The sequence below is a fragment of the Thunnus thynnus genome, chromosome 19 (genome assembly GCF_963924715.1).
Source record: "Thunnus thynnus chromosome 19, fThuThy2.1, whole genome shotgun sequence".
In the NCBI taxonomy this organism is placed as follows: Eukaryota; Metazoa; Chordata; class Actinopteri; order Scombriformes; family Scombridae; genus Thunnus; species Thunnus thynnus.
In genome coordinates this window covers 15,910,101-15,921,838 of record NC_089535.1, presented here as the reverse complement: position 1 = coordinate 15,921,838, position 11,738 = coordinate 15,910,101, and the positions used below count along the sequence as shown (strand labels likewise).

General features: G+C 39.7%; 2 protein-coding genes across 3 annotated transcripts in view; one reads left to right on the top strand and one right to left on the bottom strand.

The window, feature by feature from the left end:
- LOC137171343 (uncharacterized) overlaps window positions 1–11,738 on the top strand; it is a 34,094-nt gene that overhangs the window by 9,745 nt on the left and 12,611 nt on the right. The window lies entirely within an intron of this gene.
- ssh1b (slingshot protein phosphatase 1b) overlaps window positions 1,438–11,738 on the bottom strand; it is a 47,455-nt gene continuing 37,154 nt past the window's right edge. Inside the window, exons 7-15 of the mRNA XM_067575303.1 lie at window positions 11,596–11,661; window positions 10,395–10,589; window positions 9,984–10,077; window positions 9,373–9,501; window positions 9,118–9,164; window positions 8,088–8,234; window positions 7,272–7,472; window positions 6,376–7,018; window positions 1,438–6,199 (exon numbers count right to left, since the gene is read on the bottom strand). Of these exons, the coding sequence (XP_067431404.1) occupies window positions 5,618–6,199; window positions 6,376–7,018; window positions 7,272–7,472; window positions 8,088–8,234; window positions 9,118–9,164; window positions 9,373–9,501; window positions 9,984–10,077; window positions 10,395–10,589; window positions 11,596–11,661 (2,104 nt within the window). The 3' untranslated portion in view covers window positions 1,438–5,617. The remainder of the gene's footprint in view (window positions 6,200–6,375; window positions 7,019–7,271; window positions 7,473–8,087; window positions 8,235–9,117; window positions 9,165–9,372; window positions 9,502–9,983; window positions 10,078–10,394; window positions 10,590–11,595; window positions 11,662–11,738) is intronic.

Here is an 11,738-nt window from a genome sequence, read left to right as displayed (position 1 = left end):
TTTTCTGGTATGACATGACTCACAACAATCCAACAACTTGACAGATGTATGCGCTTGCAGCTTTAGTGTATCTGAAGTGTTATTTTGGGACGTATGTGTTATAATGGCAGCTGTGGGAGGCATCTGTGACATTGGCTTGTGAAACCCCGTCTCTCATTCCCTCTATCTATCTCTATCTCTCTTTCCATTCCCAATTCTTATGTCTCTCATGCGTCCAACAGTAAGCACACAGATTATAAGAGACTTGTGACTTAGAGTACACCAGCTATTAGCTCAGTCTTAGGATAGGGCTTGTTTTTCCCAATAAAATAACCTGCTAGCCCTTTAGAGCATGAACTGTATGACATGTAGTGTAGCTCAAATGCAAATAGTCTGTACAACAGAATGATGTTCAGATGCATAATCTAGTTAGTAAAATTTTCATAGCATTCTGTAAGGCAGGACTTAGGGTCATAAAATAGATAAATGTGCTGTTGCTTTAAGGTGGCACGGTGGATTAATGCAATATACCAGCTCATAATTAACAATTTCTGTGACTTGAATAATAATAAATAAATAATAATGCATCATTATTAACCACAGGTGTGTACGGTATGACCATATACATTACAGACATGGCACTTTTTGACACGTTAAATGGAGATTGTTCCTTTATTAAAGCAGAAAATCTTAACTTTTGCTTGAACTTTATTATTTAAGTTCTCCTTCTGGCCTGTTGTTACAGTACTGTGGGATTCAATAGTGGCTATTCTTATAGATACTTCCCTTTTAAAGAACTTAACTGTCTGCAGTTTGGGAAGTTATCTAATAAAAAGTACAGTTACAATGACAAAAAGACATTTAGGAGGCTGCAGGGCACGAGATTAGAGTAAGTAGGTACTTACTGAGGTTGGTGTTTCAAACTGATGCTCTGCCTTCCCTCCGTCCTGTACGCCTTTGGTCCTTCTGGGAGATCTTCTCCTTCAGCTGTCACCTGCCCCGTGATGTCAGAATGACTTCATTTGACTAACTCAATAAGAGAGCTCTCAGCCCTGTCCATTTAACTAAAAGAGCATGTCAAAACCAGAGGCACACAGAGGCGTTTAATCAACGATTTAAATTGCAGTTTTCTGACTTCTCTCATATTTTTCTATCTTATAGTGATATTACGTAACTTTTAAAGGAAAAAATAATATATTCTCCGTGTTATGAATGAAAAGTTGAATTTATAAGGAATAAAGTGCACGCTTTCATACCACTTACTATCCAAAGAAGCAATATTTCATTTGGTAATGCAAATGTCTTCTCTCTAGTACTGAAATAGTAAAAAAAAAAATCCTGTTAATGTTTTGGGGGGTAAAATTTTAAGATAAATACAAAGTTATTTCTTTAGTTTGAGGATTCTACAGAACAAGATTGTTCAACGTGCACAACAATCAACAGAACTGGATAAACAGATTATGCAGAGGAAATGGTTTATTTCCATGATAAACATTACATCATTTTAACAAAATGTAAAAAAAGTGCATCACACATGAACATTGGCAATGTACAGTACACAAAAGTTAACAAAAAACAATTAACGTAACAAAATCTTACTCCCAGGTAGGTTTTTCATGTTCTACATTTTCCACTCATTCAGTCCAAACAAGCTCACATGCTTTTGGGGCAGACTTGTGCTCTATAAATACACTCTATAAATGCCTGGATCCCCTTTTAACTTACAATATGTCTTAATGTCCTTCCTCACAAAGTCCTCAACATCTGGCTCTTAAGTAGGATTGTCAGTGTGACGCCTGCTGCCTGGGAATAATGCGATAAAAAAAATTAATCATTGCCATTTTTAATAGAGCCTGAAGATGTTTGCCTAAATTAGAGATGGCCCAAAGTCATTTTTTGCAGTGGTACAAACACGAGAACTTAATTATGAGTACTTCTCAATACACAGTAGCATTATCCGTGCTTTTCTTAATATCGACCACATCTGCAAGCTAATGTACTCAATAGCAAATTGTAGAGAAAAATATATACAGACTGGTAAATTTCAAAAACTTAAATCAATCCTATCTAATGTTTTAATGTCAATGATAGTTCTCATTCCAGCAAGTAAGGTTCTTCAGCCAGCTATTGAACCAATACAGTGTACCACAAGTTTCAACAATATCAAACAAATACGATATTAATATAGGCTATTAATAAATGGAAGTCCATCAGTTATGTGTGTGTTGGGAGGGAGGAGGAGGCTGCTGTGAATGAGCTTATGTGTGTTTGCATACATTATATTATGTGCCAAGTTATACATTGCCAGGAGCATGGTTATTATTGGGAGTGAGGGTAATTAATGTACAAAAAAGCCAGACCATCAACACACACACAAAAACTTTGCAAAGCCGTGATGCTTTATGATAGAGCTAAGGCCAAGGTTAAGGCACTTAAATACAAAAACAAACCCAAAACATGAAGCAAACATAGTGCTGTGGTCTGGGAACACAAGGATTTAGTGCGTATAACCTCACACGAATGTTAAGCACCCTGATCAGGCCCACCTGTCGAGAGCGTTAACACACTGAGAACAACTGGCTTAAATTAGAATCAGATTCATGATATATTAAAAGAATAGTTCGACACTTTGTGAAGCACGCTTATTCACTCTCGTGCTGAGAGATGACACCAATATTATGTCTGTATGGTAAATATGAAGGTACAGCTAGTGGTGGTTAGCTCATCTTAGAATAAAGATTGGAAAAAGGGTGAAACAGCTAATTTGGCTCAATCCAAAGGTATAAAAAAATCCATCTAATAGCACTAATGCTAACACTTAGAAGTGTAAAAAGCGCCTGGTTGAGATATAATGTGCTGATTAGTGAGGTTTACAGGTGCTTGTTGGTGGATTTTGTTACCTTCTGACAGAGCCAGGATAGCTGTTTCCCCTTGTTTCCAGTCTTTATGCTAAGCTAAGCTAATTGGCTCCAGGATGTAGCTTCATACTGAACGGACAGACACTCTCAGATCTTCTTATCTAACTCTCTGCAACAGAGTGAATAAGCTCATTTCACAAATGTTTGAACTATTCCTTTAATCTGTTTTTCACAGCCTTTGGCAACCTTTCCACTTTGTAACATTTCTTAATTATTATAGTTGCAATATTTAACAACAAACTTATGGCAATTGCAGCTTTTTTCAGTTTCAAACGGGCGTCTCACCAGTTGCTGTCAACAACTTTGCTGAATGTTAAGTTACATCATGCTTACATGGCCACGTGAGGGAAAGAACAGGTTAAAGGCAAAACCAAATTATTTAAATCTAACTAGTGGAGCAAGCCTGCAGCTCCCTGAGATCCAGTCAAGGGAGGAGAGGGAACAGAGGATGCACTGTTGTTTGTCTACTGATCTAATTAAAGAAAAAAACAAAATATATAAAAAATATACAATTACCTCATGGTTTGAGATGCTTAAATAATTTGCATTCATTCCTTGCACAGTTCTTCTGAAGCACTCAGCTCTTTAAACACAGTAATAACACTTGTATGTGCTGTTCTTGCATACAAACAGGCATCACTCAGTACCTTTCTAGCACACCCAGCGTGCCAAAAACGGGAAGAACACAACATTGACCAAACAGAAAAACTTGCCTGTGGCACAGCAACTTTGGATTGGTGGCACTATTTTTTTTTTTTTACAAAACTGTTTAAAAAACATGCCTGAAGCTGTCTGAACATGTACAAAATAATTCCAAATAACTAATAAAGAAAATAACTTGAAGAAACAGATTGTAGTGGTAGAATAGTTGAGATGTTAAAACCTGTGAGTGCTGGCTCGGCTTTGCAGTTTTCTGATTTTGTTATGTATTTAAAATAAAGGAAATCTAGTGTAGTAAACTGTGATTTGAGCTTTTTTTTCTAAATTCACACAATAAATTTAAGTATTTCAGTTGTCAAATAAACTATACTCACAGCTTTACACTGCAAACAAATAATTAAACCTCTTTTGAAGCAGATTTAAGATTTTTAATTCTTAATGTATCTTTTTCTCCTTTCAGTTCACTTCAATTTTAAAGAAATGTAGCTATAGATCTGAAATATGTCTGTGCACTGTGTGAAAGGATGCTAGAATTGTGCTCAAGTGCTAAATCTATACATCATTAGTGTGCCTTTGCAAATGTTTTGTAGGTGTAGAGAAAGGTAGTCTTAGGTTTTTTCAACATGTAACCTTAAAAGGTAGCCGGAGAAGTTACCCAGATGTAGATTGGGTAAGAAAGTGATAAAAAAAGAATATATCAAAGAAAACGTCTTTGCCATCTTAAATCATGAAAGTGATGAACTGGACCTAGTGTCATGATATGGCTTTGGTTACGTCAGAAATTATCTGACCATTAGTGGAAAATAGTGACATTTACGCTTATGAATGTTTCTTGATTTCTTAATTTCATATGTCTTACAATAAATGAAAAGTACTTCTTCAGTATTCTTCTGTCATTCTTTTGGGGATAAGAGGAAGGGTTAGGTTGAATTACGCCATAAATACCGCCAAAAGTTTTTCCATTGTTCAAGAACTCTGAAAATTAGAGATGACTTCAATGTTTTCTGTCTAAGCGCATTTAAGATATGTTTTGTAATACTGCAAAGTCATGCGTGAGCTAAACTGAGCACTTTAAGGACATGATTACATTAACTTTAATGGAAAAGATCAGGTTGAACCAGCCGCTGAGCAGAGACAACAGAACAGTCTTTGACCAAAACAGTCCCGAGATGCTTGTGGTCCGAGGTACGACGCTTTACAAAGAGGCATAAGAAGGCTCACATTTGCTCACATTTGCTCACATCCTTTTTTAAAAAAAAAAAAAAGAAAAAAAAAAAGTTATGCTTTCACATGAAATGCCCTCTCGTGATGCAAAAAGCAGCTGCGGCAGGGAACATGTAAGTGAAGGTAAGTGAGGATTCAGTTGTCAGTGGTAACATGAAGATATAGTGAATAAACTCCAACAGGCTCAACTGCAGACATTCATTGAGCTCCTTCATGGATACTGTTGATGAGTTGGATTGAGAAACATACAGTACACTGACAGAAGCGTTTTCGGGTATTTTTCTTTTCATCAACATCAAAGTGCTAGCTAGAGTTCTCTCAGGAGTCAGAAAGGAATTACCAAGTTGGCAGATGTTCACAACAACCAGATCTTACAAACCACCACTGTCCTGTTTTGGAAATAAGCCAAACCTGCCAGTTGAGGGTAAAATAGCAGCTTAACGCTCATTTCTACTGGGCTGTGTGGAGGTCTGATGATCCTGCATGTGTTGTGGGGCAGGCGGGCTCAAAGAGACCAGTTCAGGGACAAGTGGAGGACACCGGAAAGTCTTCAGTCCTTACCTTGCCAGAAGCATTCAAGCCTGTAGCGTATGGTGAAAACAACCAGCCTCATCTGGATTTTAATGCCAGCAGACAATAACAGAACACTGTAAATGCAGAGAGGGCTGCTGCTGCTTGTGACAGTGGCGCTATGAGGCCAGGACATGACAGTACAGGTCTGAGGAGAGCTTTTTGTTTCTGGTACAACACCACAGTGCCAGTCATCTAAAGGCCCACAGCCATCATAGTGGTTTAGGTAGTCCATCCTCCATCTCATCCATGCTTAGGCCGCTCTCTTAAGGCCCCACTGGGAGCTGGCCCTCCATGGCTAAGCTTGGCAGCTTCTCGAGCTGCTCTGCCCTCTGTCGCATCAGTTCCAGACCGAACTCTATCCCCAGTCCTGGCATTTGCAGCTGGGCTAGGCCCTGCTCCTCAAGCTCCACTGCACCACCACCCTCCCTTGACGTCTCTTCTTCCACCTCATCCGCCTGCGGTTCGTCCATGTCCTCTGTCTCAACTGAGTTGCGGTCATTAGGGGTTTCCTCGCAGCTCATGGGCGAGACCTGTTTCTGGTGATTGGCTAGTGGGACATCTGGGGTGCAGGTGGCACAGCGGTAGAGATGACTACTAGGCTGGACCAAGTTAGGCGGGACAACTGCGGGCGCTGGCAGAGACTGTAGAATTGGGGTGGAAGTAAAAATGGTCCCCGGCGGATCTATGCATATGGAGGGGACAGTGCAGTGACGGGAGGGGTTAAGGCGGTGGGAACGGCCTCCTGCTGGACGGTCACAGCGCCGCCCTTGTGGTAGACGCAGGCAGTCTTTACAGGATTGATAGGAGGGCTTCACTTTTAAAGGGTTTCCTGTGCTAGCACTGTCCTAAACGGAGGAAAAACAGGACAGAATGCAGTATTAGGTCAGTGGCAAGCAGAATATTTAAAATGTTAAGATGATAATATTACAAATAATTCTTGTGCAAAAGTAGCTTTAAAGTGTGTAGTTTAACACAAAACATGACTTAACCACAGGTAGAGAACTATATTTTCTCAACTCACGTCAAAGGCCGCAGGGCAGCTGCGCTTGGCAGCTAGGCGGTTGCTGTTGTTTGTGTTGAGATTGGCTAAGCCTAACCGGCTTTCTTCCCTCCTCTCAGCCTCCTCCCCTGCCTTCCTCCCCTCTGAATTTCCGGGTGATTGAGCCAAGGCTGCCATCTCAGCCTCCTCTTTCTTGGCCTCTTCCTCGTCCTCTTCCTCCAAAGTGCTGAACTCGAGCCTTAGTCTCATGTCCTCCAGGGGGTCAAGGCGCCCGCACGTCTGAGCAGCCGTGCCCTCGCCAGGCAAGGCTAAGTGGGCCATGGGGAAGCCCTCGTCCTCCAATAGGGCGTCTCTCTCTACGTCTTCGATCTCAATGAAAACTCTTTCCATACCCAGCAGAGGCGGCCCCCGCACTGGGGTGGAGGGCTCACTGTCTAGTGCAGAGTCCGACAAACGTCTGAAGTAGTAATTGTAGTTAAGAGAGTCAAGAGGTTCCATCTCTAGACCCATACCCCTGCAGGGAGACGCCCCGCAGCCTCCCCAGGCTTCCTCCTCTCTGAGCACTGGTGTCCCCTCCCCACCTGCACAGTGGCCGGAGGCTTGCAAATCATCCGACCCCTCCTCATCGGTTTCAGGCCTCCATAGTTTGTTGTGGCGTTGTTTACTGTGAAGCCAAAGTATACTGTTGTTTACATGTGGAGAAAATGACTGACAAGCTTTAAAAAGCATCAGTATAATGTTTTACTGCATGTATGTAATGGCTACTAGCTTTTAGGCAGCTTTTTATAATCAAGTAACAGCCCCAAAGATGTCAAAAGCTCATTGCTGCATTTAAATAAAAAAAAAAAAACAACACCCAGGTAACTGCAAGCTGCTGAGCGCAGTGAAAACTTGAGTGAAACTGTAAACTTGCTTACCTGGCATCCAAGATTCCCTCGTATTCTGCCAGCTGTTTCATGAAACCAGCGTTCGGCTGAGCTATACTTCGTTTCTGCTTGACAAAGTTGTACGCTTTCTCCAGAGACCAGCCATACTCCTTCATTGCATAGGCAATAACTGTAGAGGCAGACCGGCTCACACCCATCTTACAGTGCACCAGGCACTTGGAACTGTTCTTCCTATTGGAAAGAAAAGAAAAAAATATATAGATATATATATATATATTCTATTTGATAGATAATTTTGATGGTAGTTAGTACAGTGTGCAGAAGCATGTAGTAACAGTAAGATATTTTGTTAAATTCAAGAAATACAAAGATGTGTTTATTTGTGTATGTGCTGATTTTCAGCTGTGAGCACACCACATTTAACATGCCTTAACCTTTTTATTTTTATACATCTTTTTTTTTTACTTCAGCTTAACATGCTTAGGCAGTTGCATAGCAACCAGGGTGATTGCACCATTTTGGTTTTTCCACTCTCTCAGCTCACAACTGTGTCTTGCATTTGGGCAGAAGAGAAATATGTGCTGTGTGATCACGGCCTTGTACTTGGGGGGCAAGCTTGATGGAAGCCGCTCAAATTGTGATGACTTGAAAAATTCCCCCTATTAATACCAAAGTGCTGTGGAAGCACAGTTCTGTTGACTGTTGTTTCTGATCAAACACTTCTTGGATAATAGTCTGTCAGTTTAAAATGTACATACTGTACAGTTATTTCTCCCTCACAGCCCCCCCACTTACTCTCCAATGCACTTTAAGAACACATTATTATTGTTATGTGTGGGGTCTCACTTTGCTTTGACAATAAAGTTGTAGGTGTCGTTCCAGTGGGCCAGCAGGTCGGTAGCATCCTCATCGTACACACGGACGTTGTGATAAGAGAACATCCCCGGGAAGAAGTTGTCAATCTCTCTGGTGACATTCAGAATATAACCCACTCTGCAAAAACAAAACAAAACAAAACAAACAATAATACATTAGCTTTTTTGGCTTACAAGTTTAACTGTTACTCATTAAATGTGTAGAAGTGTATTTGTTTGGAGAATCAGACTATAGACACTGCTGCACTCATTAAATTACTGACTGAAAGCCATAGAGAGGCTAGCCTGTCTTTTGAACAGGATAACTTGATATAGTTTTATGACTTGCCTGTCAAAAGCTAAGATTTAAGATTGGAATATTGCTTTATTGAATGTATTGAGTGCTGTCAATACAGTGTGCAGCTCCATTTCTGTTTCCTAACTAGATAAAACAACCACAGCACTGTGCCAAGGCAATATTGACATGTGAACCAACACTTTCTGCAAATAGTATTTGGCTCATACTGGCACTGTAACATTGCATATCTCACTTTTAAAATCATACATGCAGTGCATTTTGCTTGCTCTTTGAACTAAGAGCTGTATGTCAAGACTTCAGCATGGATTCATTTTTCATGTGGATTTTGAAGATCAGAAAGACACAGTTCTACTACAGTTTTCAAAATGCTGTTTTTAATGCACAATTTTGTATTATGAAGGAAACTAATTGTGTAGAAAACTCAGTTGGGAAAGTTCAACAGATTTAAGTTGTGTTTTATCTTGTAGTAACAGACTTAATCAAATGAGAGCTGAAACAGATCAATGCATCAAGCAGTAAATCATTTATTGAAATACAACTAGAGTTGATCTAACATGAACATAAATATACCTTATTTACAGAGAATAGTACATTTCAGGTACAAATAGACACATGTATAATTGATGTACTCCAATATAAGAATAATACATTTAGGATTAAATCAGGGAAAACATGTTATGTTAGTGTTAAGCTATCAGCTCACCCGCAGTCTCGTAGTTCTTCCAGGTTGGAAGCGTTCCACTCGGAGCCCTACAGACGCAAAAAGACAAACTTTATCACAATAATTGCTTTTACTATAAGGTTAAAGACTAAACTCTCAGTGATGTAAATATAAACCACTGAGTGACACTATTTAGATATTAGCATGGAGGAAAAGTGGAGAAAACATTTTGAAAGCGATATAAGAACACATCAAAGTAGCATAAAGTAATAAGAGGCACAAAGAAATTGTTCTCACCAGGTACACATGCTCAAAGATAGGTGTAGCCTTGTCCATCTGACCCAGAATCAGAAGCATCTCATTATCTATAAACTCCTTGTACTCTGTGAGGTTACAGCTCATATGCTGCTCCAGCTCGTTACGGATCTGAGGACGAGGATAAAAGATGAAACAATTTACTTCCCACAACACTGGATCTTTACTGAAGAACAAAACTCTCCTCCTTAGTCCTACTTACTGAGAAACATTTCACAGCCCACAGTGTATTTCCCACAATTATGCATCAAATAATACTTTTGTTTGAATTTTTGTCTTCATGTTTTAAATTGTATCTATGCAAAATACAAAGGTGACTCTGAATTATTTCTCTGGAATACTTGTGTGCTAAACTCAAAAGACATAAAACAAAGACATTTACATAATACGTTTTTCCAAAATGCATAAAAATTAGGTCTGTCATGCAGGAAGAAAGATATCAAGCAAAATGGGATTACAGGACTCTAATTGTACAATTAATGACTGTAAAATCATATTTTCATGTTTTTAAATGTATCTTTTCTAAAATCTTCAAGTACAATATTATGGAGAGATCTAGATCAATTGGTGAGCTGCTAATTTGGGACACATACCTCCTTTGAGGTGATGTTCTCCAGGTCTTGAAATGTCATGATGGTGCGTAGTTTGGCTTTAATGAGACACTCTGTTCTCTCTCGTTCTGTTGGCCTGCACAGAAGGAGTCAAAACATCATTTCTGCCGCCTGAATGAAAATTAGCATAACAGTGTGACTCTGCTCATGTTTCTACAGCTGAAAACAAAAGACAGTAACAAAGGGACAACAGAGTCAAAAACACTAACATCTATTCTTAGGTCACACCAGGTATATTAGCAACTCAGCAGCAGTTGGTCTGTTTGGCCAGGTGAAACTGTGAAAACTATTTGGGGATAGTTATGTCAGGTGTGTGTATTGTAAACGCCTGATTTTCCTACATTTTCTCTTCACTAAAACTGTTGTTACAAGAAGCAGCCTGTAAGGTCTCACCGGTCCACAAACATTGTGGGAGAATCGGGCCGGGTGGTCTCCAGGTCTGTCATAGTGTTCCACTCATTGATGCAGCTTTGCTCCGAGTTGATGCAGCTCTCATAGAAGGCCATCCACGTAAGAGCGATGCCCCCTGGAAAGTAGTTGAACCGGCGCGACGCCTCGCATGCCTTGTGGAGGACCTGCAAGGCAGACCTGCAGGACACAGAGAAAAGGCTTGACTATCAAAAGTCACTATTCACAAGATGGGTGTATTGTGATAGAAACAGAGCAAATAAGGAATCTCAGGAAAAAAACAAGGCAGATTTATTTTGTTGGTAATGCTGATAACTGACCAGCAGGTGGCAGTGTATGGTAACAGTGGCTCTAATAGACATAGTGGAAAATGAATATCCAGTGTTTGATAGTTGTTATTTCTATCAAATAGTTTTTAATTTGTTAGATGGGTGAGACTGAACACTTCTAAGTTTAAGGAATCGTTAAGTTTAAGAGTAACAATACTATTCTCCTTACTCTCAGTGACAAGCTGAAAGTAAGGGATAAATAGCATCCACACAAATTCAGAGAAACCTCAACAAACAAACAAATTTACAAGTTGTAATTTACATATTCACGAAGTCACAAATTTCAGCAACAAGAAAATCAGATTAATGTCCAACCCTTTTATTTACATATGCCAACAGGGATGACAGAAACAGTAGTTCCAAACAATACTATAACATCTCATTGTGCTCTATGTGTATATGGATTTATGTGGATATGGTTAGAATGAAAAATAAACAAACTGTAGGCATTTTCTAGATATGTTTGTTAAAGAAAATTGTTTATGTTACAGTAGGTTAACATGTAAAAAGCCACAATGTTGGACAAAAGTGTCAGCTATTTCTCACCGTTAGAGAATCTTCCAAGAGATGTAAAAATGGGTTGATTTCACTATTATATAATGCCTTTTGATTTACTGTATATTCCAATTTGCCCTGGCAGCAAACTGAGTAAGACATTAAAAAAATCTGACAACTCAAATGAACTTGAACAACATACCTCTAAGGTCGTACACATGCTCTAAAAACTGACTGTTTTGATCTACCTGGTGTAAGTGTCTAAGATAGCTCATCCAACGTAGAACACTGTCCTTATACGAGTACACACACACCATAAACAAACAACAGTAATCCCAGGTAAACATCAACAAATCACTCACCACATGGCCTGCACAGAAACAGGCTTGAAGACATGTGACCGCCCTGCTGTGTTCACACTGAAGCCTCTGGTGATGGGGAGGAGGAGGAGGAGGAGGAGGAGAAGAGGGAAGATTAGTTTGGGTGGACATGAAGTGAGACCGGG